This window comes from Physeter macrocephalus, chromosome 14 (genome assembly GCF_002837175.3).
Source record: "Physeter macrocephalus isolate SW-GA chromosome 14, ASM283717v5, whole genome shotgun sequence".
Taxonomy (NCBI): domain Eukaryota; kingdom Metazoa; phylum Chordata; class Mammalia; order Artiodactyla; family Physeteridae; genus Physeter; species Physeter macrocephalus.
Window position 1 is genome coordinate 121,531,243 of NC_041227.1, and position 19,398 is coordinate 121,550,640.

General features: G+C 41.4%; 1 protein-coding gene across 15 annotated transcripts in view; it reads right to left on the bottom strand.

Moving 5' to 3' along the window:
* Positions 1-19,398, bottom strand: part of BPTF (bromodomain PHD finger transcription factor) — a 144,742-nt gene that overhangs the window by 10,043 nt on the left and 115,301 nt on the right. For 8 of the 15 annotated variants that reach the window (XM_024130490.2, XM_024130487.2, XM_024130488.2 and 5 more), the window contains 8 exons: positions 14,734-14,956; positions 13,112-14,004; positions 11,421-11,503; positions 10,876-11,101; positions 6,932-7,260; positions 3,923-4,096; positions 2,973-3,165; positions 1,779-1,863 (listed from right to left, as the gene is read on the bottom strand). In XM_024130490.2, coding sequence (XP_023986258.1) covers positions 1,779-1,863; positions 2,973-3,165; positions 3,923-4,096; positions 6,932-7,260; positions 10,876-11,101; positions 11,421-11,503; positions 13,112-14,004; positions 14,734-14,956 — 2,206 coding nt within the window. Of the gene's footprint in view, positions 1-1,778; positions 1,864-2,972; positions 3,166-3,922; positions 4,097-6,931; positions 7,261-10,875; positions 11,102-11,420; positions 11,504-13,111; positions 14,005-14,733; positions 14,957-19,398 lie in introns of those variants that run through there. The other 7 variants (XM_007125971.3, XM_007125969.3, XM_007125965.3 and 4 more) reach the window with 5 other exon arrangements.

Below are 19,398 nucleotides of genomic sequence, written 5' to 3' on the forward strand. Positions count from 1 at the left end.
TTTCTTCCCAAAGATAAACCCTCATTTATCTCTTCTTCGTGTTTCCGCATCTTTGAAGTTGCCGTCAATACAACCCGTCTTTTCTTTTCTTTTTTTTTCCTTAAAAACCTGGTTGAACTTTAATTCCTTTAATTTTTTCCTTTTATTTTTAAACTGAGGTATAATTGACATAGAACACTGTGGTACCTTTATGTATACAATGCGATGTTTTTTTTTTTTAATTTATATATTTTTGGCTGTGTTGGGTCTTCGTTGTTGCGCGGGCTTTCTCTAGTTGCAGTGAGTGGGGGTTGCTCTTCGTTGAGGTGCACAGGCTTCTCACTGCGGTGGTTTCTCTTGTTGCGGAGCACGGGCTCTAGGCACACGGGTTTCAGTAGTTGTGGCACACGGGCTTAGTTGCTCCGCGGCATGTGGGATCTTCCCGGACCAGGGATAGAACCCGTGTCCCCTGCATTAGCAGGCGGATTCTTAACCACTGCGCCACCAGGGAAGTCCCAATGCGATGATTTGATGTTTGTGTATATTGAGAAATGATCACCACAATACTCTTATTTAACATCCATCGCCGCATATAGTTACAAACTTTTTTTTTTGGTGATGGGAACTTTTAAGATCCACTCTCCTAGCAACTTTCAAATATACAATAAAACCATACCCATTTAAAAAATGCTTAGCTGGCTGTTTGGAATATTTTCATCAGCTAGAGCTAATTTTTTGGCAGTTTTGGAAGCCTTTAGCTATGTTTTAATTTCTATAACTTCTTTCGTAGATAAAGTATTTTTAATATAATCACCGGTAGCTGTTCATATTAATACAGTAAATCCCCTATATATGAATGAGTTCTGTTCTGAGAGCACGTTCGTAAGTCTGACAGTTAGCCTAGGTACCCAACTAACACAATCAGCTATATAGTACTATACTATAATAGGCTTGTAATACTTTTCACACAAATAATACATAGAAAACAGTTTTAATCTTACAGTACTGTACAGTACTGTATACTTGAAAAGTATACAGTAGTACCAGCTACATCACTGATGCTTTTACGCTTGCTTCCAGACATCCTGGGCTTGAAATAAAGATACTGTACTACTGTACTCTATACAGTACTGTACAGTAAAGTACACAAAAGCACAACCACTTGTAGAGGATGCACACATGTGACAATGTACACCAGACACGTGAACTAACTTACATGACTGGACATGCGAATGCACGTTCGCGTCTTTGAAAGTTCGCAACTTGAAGGTTTGTTATGTAGGGGACTTACTGTACAGTTACTTGTAGCTGTTATTTAGTACCATTTTTATTTTCTGGGCAATGAGGCTATATTCTCTTGGATTTCTACCTTTGCTCTCCTTCAGGAAAAGATGAAGAAGAGGTGACAGGAAAGATGAGAGGCTCACAAGGACCCCAATCCGTTCACTGATTTCATTCATTATACAGTAGAGAATACTCTGCTCATCCTTTGATTTAGCTACTCCTCTACTGATGGCTATTTATTTCATTTTCAGTATTTCCGCAATTATCAACACTGCTGTGATGAACAACATACCTGTGCACATGTAAATCCTAAGAGATGAAATTGCTGGGTCCAAAGGTACACATACTTGAACTTTAATACGTACTCCCAGTTTATCCTACAAATGACCGTATACCAGTTTGGACTCTCACCAGTCTTGCTCAGCATATCTTCATGATATGTCAATTTTTTGGATGATAAATGAAGTAGCTGCTGAGACTTCTGAAAAAACTCCAAGTTCAACTCAAGCACTTACCCATAGGTTCCTTAATAACACCGTAGTAATCTGGCGCATCATTAGGATCCACTGGTTCAAGGAAAGGCCAGGCCATCTTATGGGCCTATAATGAAAAAAAAAAAGACATCATTATTGTCAGGTGGAAATGATAATTTCACTTAAGTTTCCCATTTGAGTTCTTGCATCCATCGACCTTTAAACTGGAAAAGTCAGTTTTAAACTTGAGAGATGAAATTATTTATACTTAGATGATTTTTGCTGTAGTCACAAATTATCTCAGACGAGTATGCCCTGTAACAATGGTTCTCAAAGAGAGATCTGGGACCTTGGCCTGGAGCGGGGATGGTGGAGCACTAGCTGAGGAGTCAAGGAATCTGTACTCTGGTCTCTTCACGATGACCTGCCAAATGAGCGATGTTGGCACTGCAATCACACCTATTAAACTGGAGTGGGATGGGTTCCAAGTGTGGAATGGTTACCTCTGCAGGCTAAGGATGTGGCGGTGATGTTAAATAACATTCAACCACATATTGAGACTATTGTTCTCATTTCAGTTCTTTCAACGCTTCTAATTACGATTACAACAGGAGGAAGTGTCAATCTAGCACTCCTATGTCTGGAATACATCTCTAATACTTGCTAATCTTAGAAGCCACCCCCATCTTCCTTCTTTTTTTTGTGGTACGCGGGCCTCTCACTGTCGTGGCCCCTCCCGTTGCGGAGCACAGGCTCCGGACGCGCAGGCTCAGCGGCCACGGCTCACGGGCCCAGCCGCTCCGTGGCACGTGGGATCTTCCCGGACCGGGGCACGAACCCGCGTCCCCTGCATCGGCAGGCGGACTCTCAACCACTGCGCCACCAGGGAAGCCCCCTTCTTATTTTTAATAAGGGAGGGAAGGCTTTGGCTCAGAGCCTTAGATAAGCATTTGTATCTCACTAGAATTTAATCAAATTGCTTTTCAATCAATGGTGGTTAAGATAGTTTTCTTTAAAAATAAAATTTAGGTTAAAAATAATGAGTCATTTTAGACATGAGCATTAGCTAAACAACAACAGTCGGCACGGGAAGTACTGAAGTCTGTGGAGCACTTCAGCTGGGAGTCACTAAATAGTCAGGTGCTCTAAGGCTGTAAAGGTCAAACCCCAGGCGTGTTGCCAAGGCCACGCTGGTTGATTTCATCTTTAAATGCTGCACAGAGAGTGGTTTCTCACCTGTAAAGAACGCAGCACCCTCTTCAAACCCTCATAATCTTTCTCTGTTAGCGGCGTGAGCACTGTCATGGCATCCTCTGTTGACTGGCACTGTGGACAGACATACTCGTCAATGAGTTCTGCCTCACTTTGCAAGATGCCAACGCAGCGCCCATGGTACCAATTCTGACACCGATCACAGCCAATATAAAATCTGCAAGATCCGAAATGGAAATGTGAGTTCAAAACAGATGGGATCACATTACTTATAATTTACTTTAACAAGTAATAAAACATGCATCGAAAATATTCTAACCCTGGGATAGAAAATAGTTTTAGTATTATAATTGTTTTAATACTTTTGGAGATTGACATTCCAACGAGTTACTTTAGTATTTCTGATGTTAAGAACAAGCATTAAAGGTTTAAGAACACTGTCAAAATTGGAGAACCAATATGAAGAAAAATGTAAAACATTTAATTGACTTTAAAGCTCAAAACAAAGTAAAGACAAAAATCTTTCAACTAATACCATATCAAATGGGAAGCCGATATTGGCCACCCAACTGGGAGTTCAAAATCCTAAAAGCTGTTTAACAGAGTCTCGGAGCTTGTACCCAAATTAGTGTTTTTCTAACCTGCAATAAAGCACCATTTCAAAACACTGATAAAGTCCAAACAAGTCAGGCTATTTTAATCTCATTAATTTCTATGTTACATATTGAAGAATCAAGTCTACCGTTAAACCACATTTTTCCCAATGCATCTCAAACATTCACTATGAAGCAACATAAATTTTGAAGGGGAGGTAAAGAGGGAAGAAGAGAAAAAAAATTGGAAAAGAATTTGTAATGTAAGTGTATAATATATGCAGAAAAATACCTTGCTTTTTATTTTAAAACAAATAAGTAACCAGTCAGAGCAATTTGGCTTCCTACATTATTAAATATGATGCTCTTATCAGAACTCACTGTGACTCATCATAAGGTGTTCTGCAGATACAGTACAATTCCTCACTGTTGCCCTCTTGTGCCCGTTTACAATCATTACAGATGTACACATCCATTTTCTTAGCCTCCTTTTCTGTGATGCCAACACATTCTCCATGATACCAGTTAGTACAAAGATCACAGCCAATATAGAACCTAAAAGCATTCACAATGAAAATGACAATGTAATTGTCATTTTGAGCTGCATGGTACGTAAGTCTGTCTTCCCTGTCCTGATTCACGTTCTTACAGGATAACTTTCTGCAATGAGTCAGCTAAACATCCTGAATCCAACCATTCTAACCCTGACAAACTACAGCATCTGATGCTATATCAAGTGTGGGGACATAGAGTCGCTCACATCAATTTCAACAAATACACTGTTTAGTGAATGTGGGTCTTTAAAAACACACTGGAATTTGAAAAAATAAACAACACACTGATGGTAATGTCTCCCTTTTAATGAATGTGTGTAAAACTGTAACAGGCACAAAAACCAAAGCCAAAGAATCAAAGACTTACATCTGTCAAACCTATGCCACAGAAGCCATTTCAAAATCAGGGCTATTTCTTAGATAGGTTTGAAAATGTATCTCACGATTTAAATTTGAAAACAAAGCAAAGCGCAAACACCAAGTAGAAGTTACACTACAAGGAACATGCAGGAGGTCAGCCAGGTGTAGAAGATAAATGGTCAAAACATGGTATGAAGAAGAAAACTAAAAAAGGTACATGTAGTAATTCCGTTTCTACCAAGTTTTCTAAGTAAATATTGGAATTTAATCTAATTTTAACAGACTATGACATGGGCCAGTTTTTCAGTTAATAGAACGCGTGTGCCGATGTGGAGTGGCCAGGTTAATTAGCTGGTGAGGAACTACTTCAATTCAAAAACAGGGACACGCGGTGTGGAGAGTGATGTAAGGATAGTTAATCTAAAACCGCAAGAGGGTCTATGAGATGGGGCTGTATGAGTGTGTAACTGTGGGTAATCAGTTAATTAATCCTCAAGTCTTTTGTGATGTAAGATCCCAAATGGTAAAGTGAAAAGCATCTCTATGACAAACACGCAGTGTATCAAAGTGTTGACGAATGGCCTGGAGGAACGCCTTGTCCAAGTCATGGCAAGAATAAGCGTGAATTGCAGGGAGCGAGACTGGCCTTGCTGATACCATTGGTTCTACCAAGGTGTTTCTTGGCAGACTCGCCTACAGGAATCGAAATAGTCCTCAAGCTTCCACCTAACCTGCTTTTGAACGTAAAGGAATGATGGTTGTGTGGTGTATCCTATTGCCACTAACTTTTTTCTTTTGAATTATGACTCCCGCATGATTTTCACTGCCGCACGTGGAGGCCTTCAGGGCGTTTTGGTATGTTGCCTTCACCAGGTGGTGGGCTGTGTGTTCTGGAAGCGAGCTCAGGACTTGAATTTCAGGTTTTAGTCACTCTCACTAGATTCCCAAAGCAGCCTACTTTGGAACAAGAGATCACAAAATACTCCTTAAAAACCACTAACTCTTCCCAACTAGAATAGGGAATGAATGAAGCCGGTATACTGAAATGTGAATAATGAAAAACTAAAAAATATGAAATACCCCCAAAATAATGAGGCAATCTCAAGAGAATGAGCATACGTACACGTGTGCCGCATTTTATGCAATTTAGGTGTTAAAAAAAGTTGTGTGTGAAATGAATTTCTATGATCTGAATATTTTAAATAGGCCAAAACATCTTGTTATTTAAGGAAATTCCATAAGCAGATCTTTTTGTAAAGAAAGAAAATCTTTTGTAAAGAAAGTCAATTTACAAAAATTGTATTGGACTTGTACTGGACTAAGGGGAAAATCAATCAATAGGGTTCTACTTTTCATATCATGTCTAATTTCTCATAAAGTAAGACAGTGAAAAGTGAAGATGCCTACACTGATCTGTGTTTGATTCAACACAGAGCTAAATCTACCAACAAAAAGTTCTGATTTAGCACTTGCAAACAGACTGTAATTTAAATAGCACCACTAAAGCAGCTTCAATGTTACAGCTTAAACATCATTAAACAATTTTATTTTACAAACTGATCAGGCATCCACTTACAGTAGACATTAAGCATTCCTAATTCTAAATGATCATACTTTTGTAGCACAATCAAATAAACTTTTGGGTACTGTAAAATTAACACTGTGGTTAATTTTGGCTTTAAAAACTTGGCCTGCATTTGAATGTTGAAAATGGAAGCTAAATACCTAGTTGAGTGATAATAATGATAGGAAAAAAAAAAGTGTAACCATGTTTATGGATTACCGTCTCTAAAATCTTGCATATATCTCCAAATACAAGTTACAACTGTCAAAAGCAGCTTCCAGCTGCCATGCTTATCAAATTTTTGAGTGTAGAACTTGAGGAATGAGTGAAAGAATCACTTTTTGTATTTTTCTGACTTTGGTCCCCAATAAGAAAGTGGGAACTTTGACAAAAATAATATTAGGTTACAGTATTCTAATACAAAAAACATAGAATTACTTAAAATTAAATGATAAAAATCCAAAACCACTCAAACTCAAAAGCCCCTTGCACCATTCGTATGTAGGTCGTCTTTAGGACTGGATGTAATCGTGGGGTTGAGAAGATTCCAGAACAGATGATCTCAACTTTGGGCAGTGACAGTAATACACCTTTCTCCAGACAGCATTACTAATTGATCTGGAGCTGATCCAGAGAGAAGAGGAGACAGCAAAGGAGCAACAGAAAGCTTATCTGACAGAAAAGAATATGATGAAGGACAAACACGAATCATGAACACGTGGAAAAAGAACCAAACTTTTATTCTAGTGTCAAGGTTAAAAATATCAGCTGCAAAACCACAGATGAAATATAATTATCCTTATTTTTAACTATTTTTATTTACATTGCTACTGATATACTCATTTTCTTCAAAACTGGAAACTGAGCTAAACTTTTAAGAAAATAAACTAGAGCTCAAAAAGATCTACTCACTTAGATTCATCGTAAGGCGTTTTACAAATACAGTAAAGCTTTGTGTCCTTCTTCGTTTCCTTTGAGGTAGTAGAGATCATTTTCTTCTTCTTCGACTTGGAGCTTGAGTCTCTTTCCTCTTCTCGCTTCCTCTTCTGGGAGGCCACAGGCAGCGTGGCCGTGGCCGTGGCCGTGGCTAGGGGGCCCGAGTGCTGTGGCGGGGGCGGAGGTGGCGGGGAAGGCGGAGGGGCTGGAGGTGCCGGTGCTGCGGCGGGAGAGGTGGCAGCAACAGCTGTGGCCTGCACCATGTCTTTTTCCTTCTTAATTTTCAGGTCCCTCTTGAGCTCTTCCTGTTGTCAATCAAAGAATATAAGACCATCAACTGACTTATGTAACGTTCTGGCCAGAGGACGTTACATCACCTCCCTTGTCTGAGTAGCTCCACAGGTCACTCTAAAGTGAGGGAGTCTTGCTAGCTCCAAACAAGAGGGTTCTTACTACACCTTAAACCCAATTAAAACAACTAGAAACAGAAGATGAAGATTACACAACAACTAGAAAACTGCTAGTTCTCTTCAAAGGAGGTCTGACAGAAAGATGAGCAAGTGTGTAGAAAGAACGGCCCCTCCCGCATGCCAGGGTCCTGCCCTGGTCATTGCAGTCATCACTCAGGACATGATTTCAAGTGTCCTCGCCCGCTGGCTGCTTTCTTCTGGCCAATCTCCTTGTGTCTCCTTAGAGTGAGTCTCGACATGAACTGGACATGATACTCCAGATGTGGCCTGACCAGCCCAGAGCAGAGTAAGACAGATGTGCCTCATTTACTGTGCTCCTGTGGCTAGAATTTAAGACTGCAAGGAGAGCTATTTTCTCAATACAAATTTTGCATAAATTAAAATACTTTTTCCCATGTGAGGTATTCTACAGACACACTTCTGCTACCTTGTGCTACAACTTAGTCTTAGAAATGATGATGAAAGAACTTTTATTTCCCTTGGACTTCCCTGGTGGCGCAGTGGTTAAGAATCCGCCTGCCAATGCAGGGCACATGGGCTCGAGCCCTGACCCAGGAAGATCCCACATGCCGTGGAGCAACTAAGCCCGTGCGCCACAACTACTGAGCCTGCGCTCTAGAGCCTGCGAGCCACAACTACTGAACCCCATGCGCCTAGAGCCTGAGCTCCGCAACGAGAAGCCACCGCAGTGAGAAGCCTGTGCACTGCAACGAAGAGTAGCCCCCGCTCACTGCAACGAAGAGTAGCCCCCGCTCGCCGCAACTAGAGAAAGCCCACGTGCAGCAAAGATGACCCAACACGGCCAAAAATAAATAATAAATAAATTTTTTTTTTAAAAAAGAACTTTTATTTCCCTAGAGAAAAATCACTGTGATTGGCATTCACGAACAAGCTTGGTGTAATTAAATCAGAGCTATGACCAAGTTTTTAAACAACAAAAAAAATTCTAACAAATAAACCAGAATGATCCTGGTTTAATGAACCTCTTTCCTCTATCTGGAATCTAAATAGTCTTATAACTGAGAAGATATGCTGTGTGACAATTCTACAGTCCTTCTCTATTTAAAAACAAAGTCTGAACTTTTTCCTAGGGAAGAAAGTAAATCTTGAGTTTCATTTTCCTAATAATATGATGTGTTTATAGCATAAAGAGATGGATTTTAGGAAAATCAAGATCGTCAAGACAGTGTAGTAGGTACATACTTTGACATACCTCTTCAAGAACATTCCCATGGTAGTAAGATATAAAAAAGAGAAAACTGAAAAGACAGCCATGCTTGAATAAGATATAAATGTCTCTACGGAACGGAAACACAAAACCATGACCAGGGCTAAAACTGCAGGCCTCCTGGGCTCCAGATTCAGAACTGGGAAGTGCAGGCTCCCTGCTGGACGTTAAAGGCTGGCTGTGCTACACTAGGCTTCTCAGAGGGAGGAAACAAAAACAAAACTCCTCTCACTTAAAATTCCAAATGAAGAATCAAATGAAAAACAATAAAAACATGTAATGTTAAAAAAAAAAAAAAGAAGAAAAAGAAAAAAAAGAAAAAGCAACCAACAAAAATCAATAACCGAATCTGAATTTACTCCAAGTGAATTTTTATGTTTTATAGAACAATCTGACAAAAAACCTTTACAATATGTATGAGATATTCAAAGAGTTAAATGTTGGCATACGTTCTATTAAAAATGAGTAAGAAATATTGAAAAGACAAGCAGAGGGGGATGGAGGAGGGAGGAAAAGGTAGAAGACAACACATTTTTAGGACAGTGAAACTATTCTGTATGATACTGTAATATGATTCTGTATTCTGTTACGTAACATGATTATATGACATCACGCATTTGTCAAATGCACAGAACTATACAACACAAAGAGTGAAACTTAATGTAAACTATGGACTTTAGTTAGTTAATAACAATGTATCAATACTGGCTTATGAATTGTACAAATATGCCACCCTAATGTAAGATGTTAATAATAGGAGAAACGGGTTGGGGGTAGTATATGAGAACTCTCAGCTTTCTGCATAATTTTTATGTAAATTTAAAACTGCTCTTAAAAATGAAGTCTACTACTTAAAAAGGCAAGCATAAATGATATAAGAACAGGTAGATATAAAGGACCAATCACATATGTTGAAAATAAAAAATAAAATCTTTATAATTAAAAATAATGTTTAAAATATGCTAGTATATATACGTTTGAATGTTGTTCCTCAAACTAAATCATCTTAGCAATAAATTCTATAGTTAAAATAATGCTGAACGTTTTCTTTAAGTATAATTTTTCTTCCTCATTAGATAAGCAATACACTGTCAGAAACAACACCACCACTGTATACTAGAATATTTGCAGTAGTTAACATTTTTAAATGGCTGCATACTATGTACAGTGCAGAAAAAGAAAAATGTTCAGTATATGCTGCCTCCAGCGTGATTCTGATTTTGTTTAAAATGTGTTTATATGTGAATACATTTATTAAAAATTATATATATAAGCCATATCCTAAAATTATTTTAAAATGGTCATCTTTGGAGGGGGGGATGATCAAAGACTACCAGCTCTTATTTTTGTTTACTTGGACAATGGTTGTGATCTCAGTATTTATCTAGCAGTGACTACCTTAACTGAACTCTCTCTTAGATCTTAATACTTTTTCTTTGGGGTTTTGATATAATAATCACATCATACACAAAAACAAATTTTATCTCCTTTCTTTCTTTGGCTTAACCTTAGCTAGAATTTCTAGAGATGCTAAGCAATAATGTTGATTCTGGGCACTACCGTCTGGTTTCTGACTTCAGTGGGAAGACCTCTAATGTCTCAGAGTTACGTGCAGTGTTTGTTAGTAGGATGACCAGTGTCTTCTTAACACCTCTCACCTTCTTAAAATGTACAAGGCACTTCTAGGGATGCTTTGTATAGCCCACTTCTCTTTTAAAAAACTGTTTAAATATGTATGAATAGATGTCTTCTTTCAATTTTCAACAAATTCCCTAAGTAAGCAGAGGATTAGCCACGCCTGCAGATCATTTTCAAGACAAGAAAGGAATCTGGTCTTATTTAATGAGCACACTTTATTTTTCTTTCAACACTATTTTGCAGTTTCTCTGTCTACCCTTCTCATGAAACGTGGCTCCTGGTAACTTTTGGCAAGACTGCGTCACAGACAACAAGGGCCATTGCCAAGAGGGTCCTCGAATGTTTTAATCAAAAGACTAACCTCTCCGAGTGGGTGGTTTAGAGATTACGATACACGTGTAGATACAAAAATCTCTGTCATGTTTTAAAAGACATATGTCCCACTGCTTCTCACTCTAGGGACAAAAATGTAAAATCTAGAAAACAAGCTCAAATTTTAAGCTTAATCGAAATTTCAAGGGGAAAAGAAGAATAAAATTTGATGCTAAACACTGGACACAGGAGGATAGAAAATACCTTCTTACCTGCACCTCAATTTGTAGATCTTTGTCCAGCAGTGCTCTCTTTTTCAGTATTTCGGCTTTGAGTTGCTCTTTGTGCTTGAAGAGCAGTGCAGAGAGCTTGCTGGCATTCTGTTTGCTACGTTTCTGTTCCACACTCTCCTCTCGCTTCCGTTTTTTTGCTGCCTGTTTTTCTTCTTTATCTATCTTATCCAAAATATACTTCATCACCTGGTTACAGACAATCATTCTAGAGAGAAATACACAATCTATGTAATGCTGGCATTTCATTCTGAAAGGCTTAAGACATAATTTTTCTATGTCTTTACAGTTGGTACAAACTTTCTGTGACTGGGAAGCTTCAGAGCGACTGGAACCAGTTATGAGCATCTCTTAGTACTGAGTGTTCTCATTTAATAAACGTCAATCAAGATAAAAACAATACAAACTCAGAACTCCTGTGTGTGTGTGTGTGTGTGTGTGTGTGTGTGTGTGTGTGTGTGTGTTAAAGAGAAGAGACTGATATACAGTGAGACCCAGCGTAATGGGTTATAAACATTTCTCCCTACCTTTGATTCTCTTCTCTTTCAGCTGGAGTCATGGTCTTTTTCTGTTTTAAATGTTCTATTACAGCATTATGCTTCATCACCACCTTCAGGACAGAACAAAATCCAAAAATGCATATTTTATAATGACTACAAGTTGGTACACAGGTAACAACAGTAGAAATCTGAGCACATGTATGTGTTTCCCAAAGAAACTAAGAATTTTATATCGTAATACAAATAAAATGAGAGCTACTGTGTGGCCCGGGTGCTTATCACGTACCGGGCACGGTGCCCAGGGAAGCAGCTGACATTACCTTGTTTATTCACCGTAACAACGCTGAAAGGTAGGGACACTTTTATAAATGAGATAGTGAGACATAAAGAACTTACTAACTTGTTTGAGATTAAAGAATTAATACAGCTCTAATTTTAACCCAGCTATCATCCTCCAATAACCATGTTTTTAACACTATGCTCTCTGTCCCAGGCATTCATTTTAAAGATCACCCCACCCCCGCCCCACTACCACCTTGTACAGAGATTAGGGTAAAGACAGACATTGTAATAATTCTCAGTTCATGGACCACGCAGTGCTAAAAGCTGGATAATAATGCATTTTAACACATTATATATGATGTTAATTTTTTAAGAATACTACTATACATCTTCAAAATCCCTCTGTTGCTTAAAGCACTTCTAACAACATTACAATCATCAAAGTTGCTAAGAGACTAGATCTTAATTATTCCAACCACTAAAAGGAAATGAAAATTATGTGACATGATAGGGGAGTTAATTATTGCTACAATGGCAGTCATATTACAAGACGTGAATGTATCAAATCAATAAGACATATACCTTAAATTAAATTTATACAATGTTATATGTCAAATATGTTTCAATAAAAAATAAAATAAAAAGTGCTTCTACATACATGACCTCATTTAATCATTACAGTAACCCTGTGTGGCTGAAAGAGAGAGAGTTTTAATGAGGATATAGCTCAGGGGAGATCAGTGGGTTTCACAGACTAAACGGGAGACCCAGGAACTGGGTTCTCCTGACTTGGGAACACTTGAAACCCACACAAACTCCTGACTAGTGCAGAGCACTGCACATTCTCCCGCAATGCTATAGAGGATGTCACTATACATGTGGCTTCGCTTCAAGCAGAATAATTCTAACTCATCTAAATTGCCTTACTTCACTACAAAGCTACTGCACAATTGCCACTTTTTATTTATGCTATGGAGTAATACTATTTAAAACTTTTTTTTACAAAGGTGTGGCCGGAAACACAAATGAGTTTAATCTGTCTATAAAAGTTGCTTAGTCTACACACAAACTAAGGAATGACAACTGCAAATGACTTCAAAGAAATTGCTACGATGCCTGAAGTGGCTTCAAAACTTAGTTAAACCTTCAGGTTTCATATCAATGACACTTAAACTTCCTAAGTCCACTCTTTCCATCTTAGTTCTCCCAAAATACACGGAGTTTTTCCAGTAAGCACTGACTGCTTATATCCAACAGAGTTCCAAACCATAACAGTCATTCAGTACGTTTTGGTCAATCCAGTGCTGCTTCTAACTTGAAGCATCAGTGACTTTTGTGTCTTATTTAAGGAAAGCTAACACAACCAAACACTAAGTCTAATGCACAGCACAATAATTCAAGCTACCGAACATGCTGCTTTTACTTAATAACTTTACCTGTTTCTGAATGATTTCACTTTGATTAGAAGCTTGGAGGGTGTGTTCCCGCTTAATTTCTATCTGTTGCTGCTTCTTCTTTTGCTGCTGATCCCTGAGTTGCTGAACCCTTTGCAACTGCTCTTGCACACTGGCTGCCTGCACTGTAACCACATTCTGAATCTGGTGAGTCTGCACAGGGCTGCTTTGCTGCATCTGAACGGGTAACTGGAGTTTGATCTGCTGGGGCACACCACCTTGCTGAGCCTGTATCTGAGCCACAACCTGTGACTGGATCTGGGAGAGAACCTGGACTTGTTGCAGCTGCGGCACAGCAAGGACTTGGGGCTGAGGCTGCTGTACTTGGAGCGGAGGACGGGATGGGGACGAAACAGTAACTTGGCTTAACGTTTGTCCTGATGAAAGAGTTTGAGTTGAAGACTGTACCTGGGGTTGTGACTGTGGTTGGCCCTGGGAAGGTGGCTGAAGAGATGTGTGTGGCTGAATTGGAATCGGCTGTGAGGCTGTAGTCTGACCCTGGGACTGCTGTCCAGGAGACACTTGGGATGGAGTTGATGGACGCATTCGAGTCTGTGGTGGACTCTGGACGCGAGCAGGAGACTGTCCTTGGACATTACTCTGAGGCTGACACTGTCCTGCACCTTGGGGTTTGGAGGACTGTGCTTGGGTGGGCTGTGCTTCAGGAGGGACGTGGGAGGCAGTAGTTGCTTGGGTCTGGGCTTCAGGCTGAGCTGGGGACGGGGGTTGGGTTGGGGGCTGGGGCTGTGCGGGCTGAGCAGTCTGAGGCTGGGCTTCTGCAGGACTCATGCTCGACGGCTGAGCTGGAGGCAGGCTCTTGGCTGGCTGCACCTGTGTCAGGGGCGATAATTTACTCTGTCTTTGTTCACTTGTACCTGTGAAAAGGAAAGACCAAATATTTCTTACTCTAGAACATCAGACTGTGGTTTAAGAAGAATTTGAAGGGGATTTTCTAAAGGTGAGAATTCTGCATTTCAGAACAGAAGATTGATGCCCTAGAAATGCTCCATCTAGAAACACCTAGGTCAGGACTCTCCTAAATTGGGGAACACAGGCCCTGTTCATGGCTGCCCTCTGCACATTTTGCTACGTCTCCAGAGGGCTGGCTTCCAAAGCAAGGCGCAGTCTCTGGAAATCAGCCAGGTCTTCTGACCCAGGCTAAGGCCAGCCCACATTCCTCTCCTATGGCGTGGAGCCAGTGAGTGACGGCCGCTTGCGGCAGGAGGCTCACCAAGTGCTCTGGTCCTGAAGCTCCCAATCGTAGGTTACGAGCTGGAAATACCCACCTGCCCTGAGAGCACGTCATGACTCAATCAGCTCCTACAGGCTTGGTGAGGAGTTAGGAGTGGGCATAGTCACCACGATAGTTTACTATTTTTTGCCAACCCCCCGCTTTCTGTAGTTTTTAACGGGGGGTGGTGGTGACAGGGAGGCCTGTCAGAGCGAGAGATCTGGTCAAGCTCTTGTGAGGCTGACCAGTCAGCTGTGACACTCACCAGCTTGAGGCACATCCTCCCAAAGATAAATACCGGTCCTCTGGCCCCCTCTGTCACCCAGCAACCCGTGACACTAACATGCAGCATTCCGACAAGCCCAGGTTCTACCTGCTGCTGTAGTGGAAACAGTGGTGGTGGTGGTGCTGGTTGCCGTGGCCGTTGTTGCCAGTGGGGTGAAGAGGAACCGCTGGACGGTACCGTTTGGCATCGCGGCTTGCATCAGCTGCTGTCCTGGACCGGGAAGTATAGTTACCCCTTGAGGTATCAACTGCAACTGTCCAGTGGTTTGGCCTTGTCCTTGAATCACTACCGTCAAACCTTGATTACCACCCTACGGAAAAAACACACAACATGTAAACAGTGTTCAAAGCGTTGATCTGCAAGTATACCATTTTTATGTTGAACAGACCCTTGAAAATAATGAACATATGTATTTGAATGTCTATGGAATGGTACCCAGAAAAATTCAGATAAGCTAAAAGAAGAATATTTATTTTAAAAGATTGATGGTGTTTAATGGAAAAAACATGAACTAACAATCCAGAGTTCCAGTCCGAGTTCTCCAAATGGACAGCCAGGCTATCTGTCTATAAGTAACATCGCTCCTCTGGATCTAAATTTCCCAATCTATAAAATAAGGGCGTGAAGTGAATAACTAAGGTCTGCACAAAATTCTGATTTTAAATCATCTTATTTATATTCATATTATTTTATAACTTTCAAAGCATCTATAGACATACTTTAGACGTGCCTCTTTTTTTTTTTTTTTTTTTTTTGTGGTACGCGGGCCTCTCACTGTTGTGGCCTCTCCAGTTGCGCAGCACAGGCTCCGGACGTGCAGGCTCAGCGGCCACGGCTCACGGGCCCAGCCGCTCCGCGGCACGTGGGATCTTCCCGGACCGGGGCATGAACCCGCGTCCCCTGCATCGGCAGGCGGACTCTCAACCACTGTGCCACCAGGGAAGCCCCTAGACATGCCTCATTTGATTCTCACAACAGACTTGTGATTTTGTGGATTAGGGAGAGAAAATATTACTACAATCTTCCTACCAATTAGGAAACTCAAGTTAGAAAGTTCAAGTCTCTTACCCAGAGTGAGAGAGCAAGTTTAAGGTGAGATATAATGAGAAGCCCAGGTCTGCTAGTTTCAGTTTTTTCACTATGTACCAAATGACCTATGGAGTGTGTTGGGCGTGTGCCAACGTATAGAAAGCTTAGGGTTCTAGACATGGAATGCAAACACCATGTGAGGAAGGTCACTAATGTCTGAGTAATCATCCAAATGGGGACTAGGAACTAAAAACTCCATCTGCACTGCCTCTTCTGTCCAGGACTTCTTAATCCTCAACTATCAGGAACATGGTGGAGAATTAGAAGGCAAACATAAAAACAAGCCCCCCTAAGTGCCCAACAGCCAAAACTGATGCTACAAAGTTCCTACAGTGATGCTAAGCTCCATGCCTCCATGCGTTTTACTCAGGAGTCCCTTACTACAGCAGTCCCCAACCTTTCGGGCACCAGAGACTGGTTACGTGGAAGACAATTTTTCCACAGACGGGGCGGGGGTGGGTGGGTGGGTGATGGTGCAGGTGGTGATGCGCGGGATGGGGAGTGATGGGGAGCGGTAGGTGAAGCTTCGCTCGCTCGCCCGCCCCTCGCCTCCTCACACCAGCCCGCCCCTCGCCTCCTCACACCAGCCCGCCCCTCGCCTCCTCACACCAGCCCGCCCCTCGCCTCCTCACACCAGCCCGCCCCTCACCTCCTGCCGTGTGGCCTGGCTCCTAACAGGCCGCAACCGGTTGAGGACCCCTGCCTTATTCACTAATGCTTTTGTAAAACATTTTTGTGCACAGTCAAAACTACATAAAACACCAAGTATAGTTTAAAGAATAATTATAAAGTGAACGTCTATAAAACCAGCATTCAGGTCATCACTGCCAGTATCCAAGAAGGCCCCCATGTGACCTGCTCTGATCTCAATTCCCCTCCTTTGCCCTAGAGGTAAGCACTACTCTCACTGTCACAATAACTGCAGTTCTTCATAGTGTGACCACCTAGGTATAGCTCTCTAAGGGCCACAGACTCACAACTTCAGGAGCACCACTCAGGAAGAATTCAAATGGTGTCCCTTCCAGGTAAGCAATGCAGCAGGTCCATAACCCTACACATGTAGCTAGTTTTGCCTGTTTCTGAGTCTTATGCAAATAGATCATAATGTAATTCTGTTTGTTACTTGCTTTTTTATTTAGCTCAGCAATGCAGTTCTGTGGGGCTGTTGCTTGTTCATTTCCATTGCTGTAGGAAGGCAACTTATTTATCTAATTGACTGCAGATTGACATTTGGGTTGTTCCCAGTTTTTGACTCTTATGAGCAATGCTGCTGTATACATTCATGTCCATCATCCTGGCGCTCAGAAGAACAAGAACTTCTCCAGGAAACATACCTAGAAGGAGAACTACTATGACGTGGGGCATGTGTCTTCAACTTTGCTACACAGCGTCTACAGTTTTCCAAGGTGGCTAAACCAACTTATACTACTACCAGGTGTGTATGAGAGAGAGTTCATCTGCTCCATGTCTTTGCTGTCTCTTGATTTTGTCTGGCATTTCAGTTTATACCAATCTCTTAGATATATGGTTTTAATATGCATTTCCCTCATTACTAACAAAATTCAGCAGTTTTTTCGATTTATGGACGTTTAGAATTCCTCTTTTCTCGACAAGTTTGTTTGCTCTTTTTTCCTACTGAGCTATCTGGATTTTTTTCCTCCTTAATTTGTAGTAGTAATTCTTCATGTATTCTGCAGAATAGTCCTTGGCTGGTTGTATTTATACCTTCCCTCATTCTTTTCACTCTTTTATAATGTTTGATGAATTGAAGCTCTTATTTCTAAGGCTGTTGAATTTATAAATCTTTTCCTTTATGGCTAGTATTTTCTGCCTTTAAGAAAGCCTTTCCTGGGCTTCGTTGGTGGTGCAGTGGTTAAGAATCCACCTGCCAATGCAGGGGACATGGGTTCGAGCCCTGGTCCGGGAAGATCTCACATGCCACGGAGCAACTAAGCCCATGTGCCACAACTACTGAGCCCGTGAGCCACAACTACTGAAGCCTGAATGCCTACAGCCCGTGCTCCACAACAAGAGAAGCCACTGCAATGAGAAGCCCGCACACCGCAACAAAGAGTGGACCCGCTCACCACAACTGGAGAAAGCCTGTGTGCAGCAATGAACACCCAACGCAGTAAAGAATAAAATAAAATAAATAAATAAATAAATAAATAAATAAAAAAGAAAAAGAAAAAGAAAGCCTTTCCTACCTTCTGAAAGTATTATAGTTTTACCTTTCACAGTCAGGACTTTTATCTTCCTGGAACTGAGTTTATGAGAGGTAGTGGTCTAAGTTCATGGTTTGCCATATATACTCAACTGACGCAGTACCCTTTATTGAAAAGTCTGTCCTTTCAATTATCTGCAATGCCACCCACGTCATATAACAAGTGTCCACACATATGCATGGGTCCCGTTCTACTGTTCTGTATCTATTGGCCTATTTATCCTTGTGTCTGTACCTGACTATATTAATTAGTGAAACACCATAATAAGTTTTGTTATCAGGCTACCATATATGGCAAATCCTCCTTTTCTTCAAAGGTGTTAGTTATTCTTGATCCTTTGAACTTCCATATAAATTTAAAAAAGCAGCTTGTCAAGTTTCAAAACAGCTCTCTCAGGATTTTGACGGGAACTGCATTCAATCTATTGATTACTATTGGAAGAACTGATAATAATATTGAGTGTGGCAAGAAAACAGCTTAATGTACTCAAATTTTATTTATCCCAAGCAAACTGGTTAACTAATTTTTTTAAAAAAAATAAATTTATTTATTTATTTAGGCTGTGTTGGGTCTTTGTTGCTGCGCGCGGGCTTTCTCTGGTTGCGGCGAGTGGGGGCTATGCTTCATTGTGGTGCGCGGGCTTCTCATTGAGGTGGCTTCTCTGGTTGTGGAGCACGGGCCCTAGGCGCAGGCTTCAGTAGTTGTGGCTCGCAGACTCTAGAGAGCAGGCTCAGTAGCTGTGGCCATGGGCTTAGTTGCTCCGCAGCATGTGGGATCTTCCGGGACCAGGGCTCGAACCCGTGTCCCCTGCATTGGCAGGCGGATTCTTAACCACTGTGCCACTAGGGAAGTCCCTAGTTGAGGGTTATTATACCCTGCCTTTAAGAAGTATTTTTTGGGCTTCCCTAGTGGTGCAGTGGTTACGAATCCGCCTGCCAATGCAGGGGACACAGGTTCGAGCCCTGGTCCCGGAAGATCCCACATGCTGCGGAGCAACTAAGCCCATGGCCACAACTACCGAGCGTGTGCTCTAGAGCCTGCGAGCCACAACTACTGAGCCTGCGTGCCACAACTACTGAAGCCCGCGTGCCTAGAGCCTGTGCTCCACAACAAGAGAAGCCACTGCAATGAGAAGCCCACGCACCGCAACGAAGAGTAGCCCCTGCTCACCACAACTAGAGAAAGCCTGCGCACAGCAACGAAGACCCAACGCAGCCAAAAAGAAATAAATAAAATAAATTTATTTTTTTTTTAAAAAAGTATTTTTGTTTGACTCTAGGAACCAGCCATTTAAAAAAGTAAGTACATTTTTAAACGTCCAAAGATAAGTACGTGTTTTAAAGCTTACAGCAAGGGCTTCCCTGGTGGCGCAGTGGTTGAGAGTCCGCCTGCCGATGCAGGGGACACGGGTTCGTGCCCCGGTCCGGGAAGATCCCAC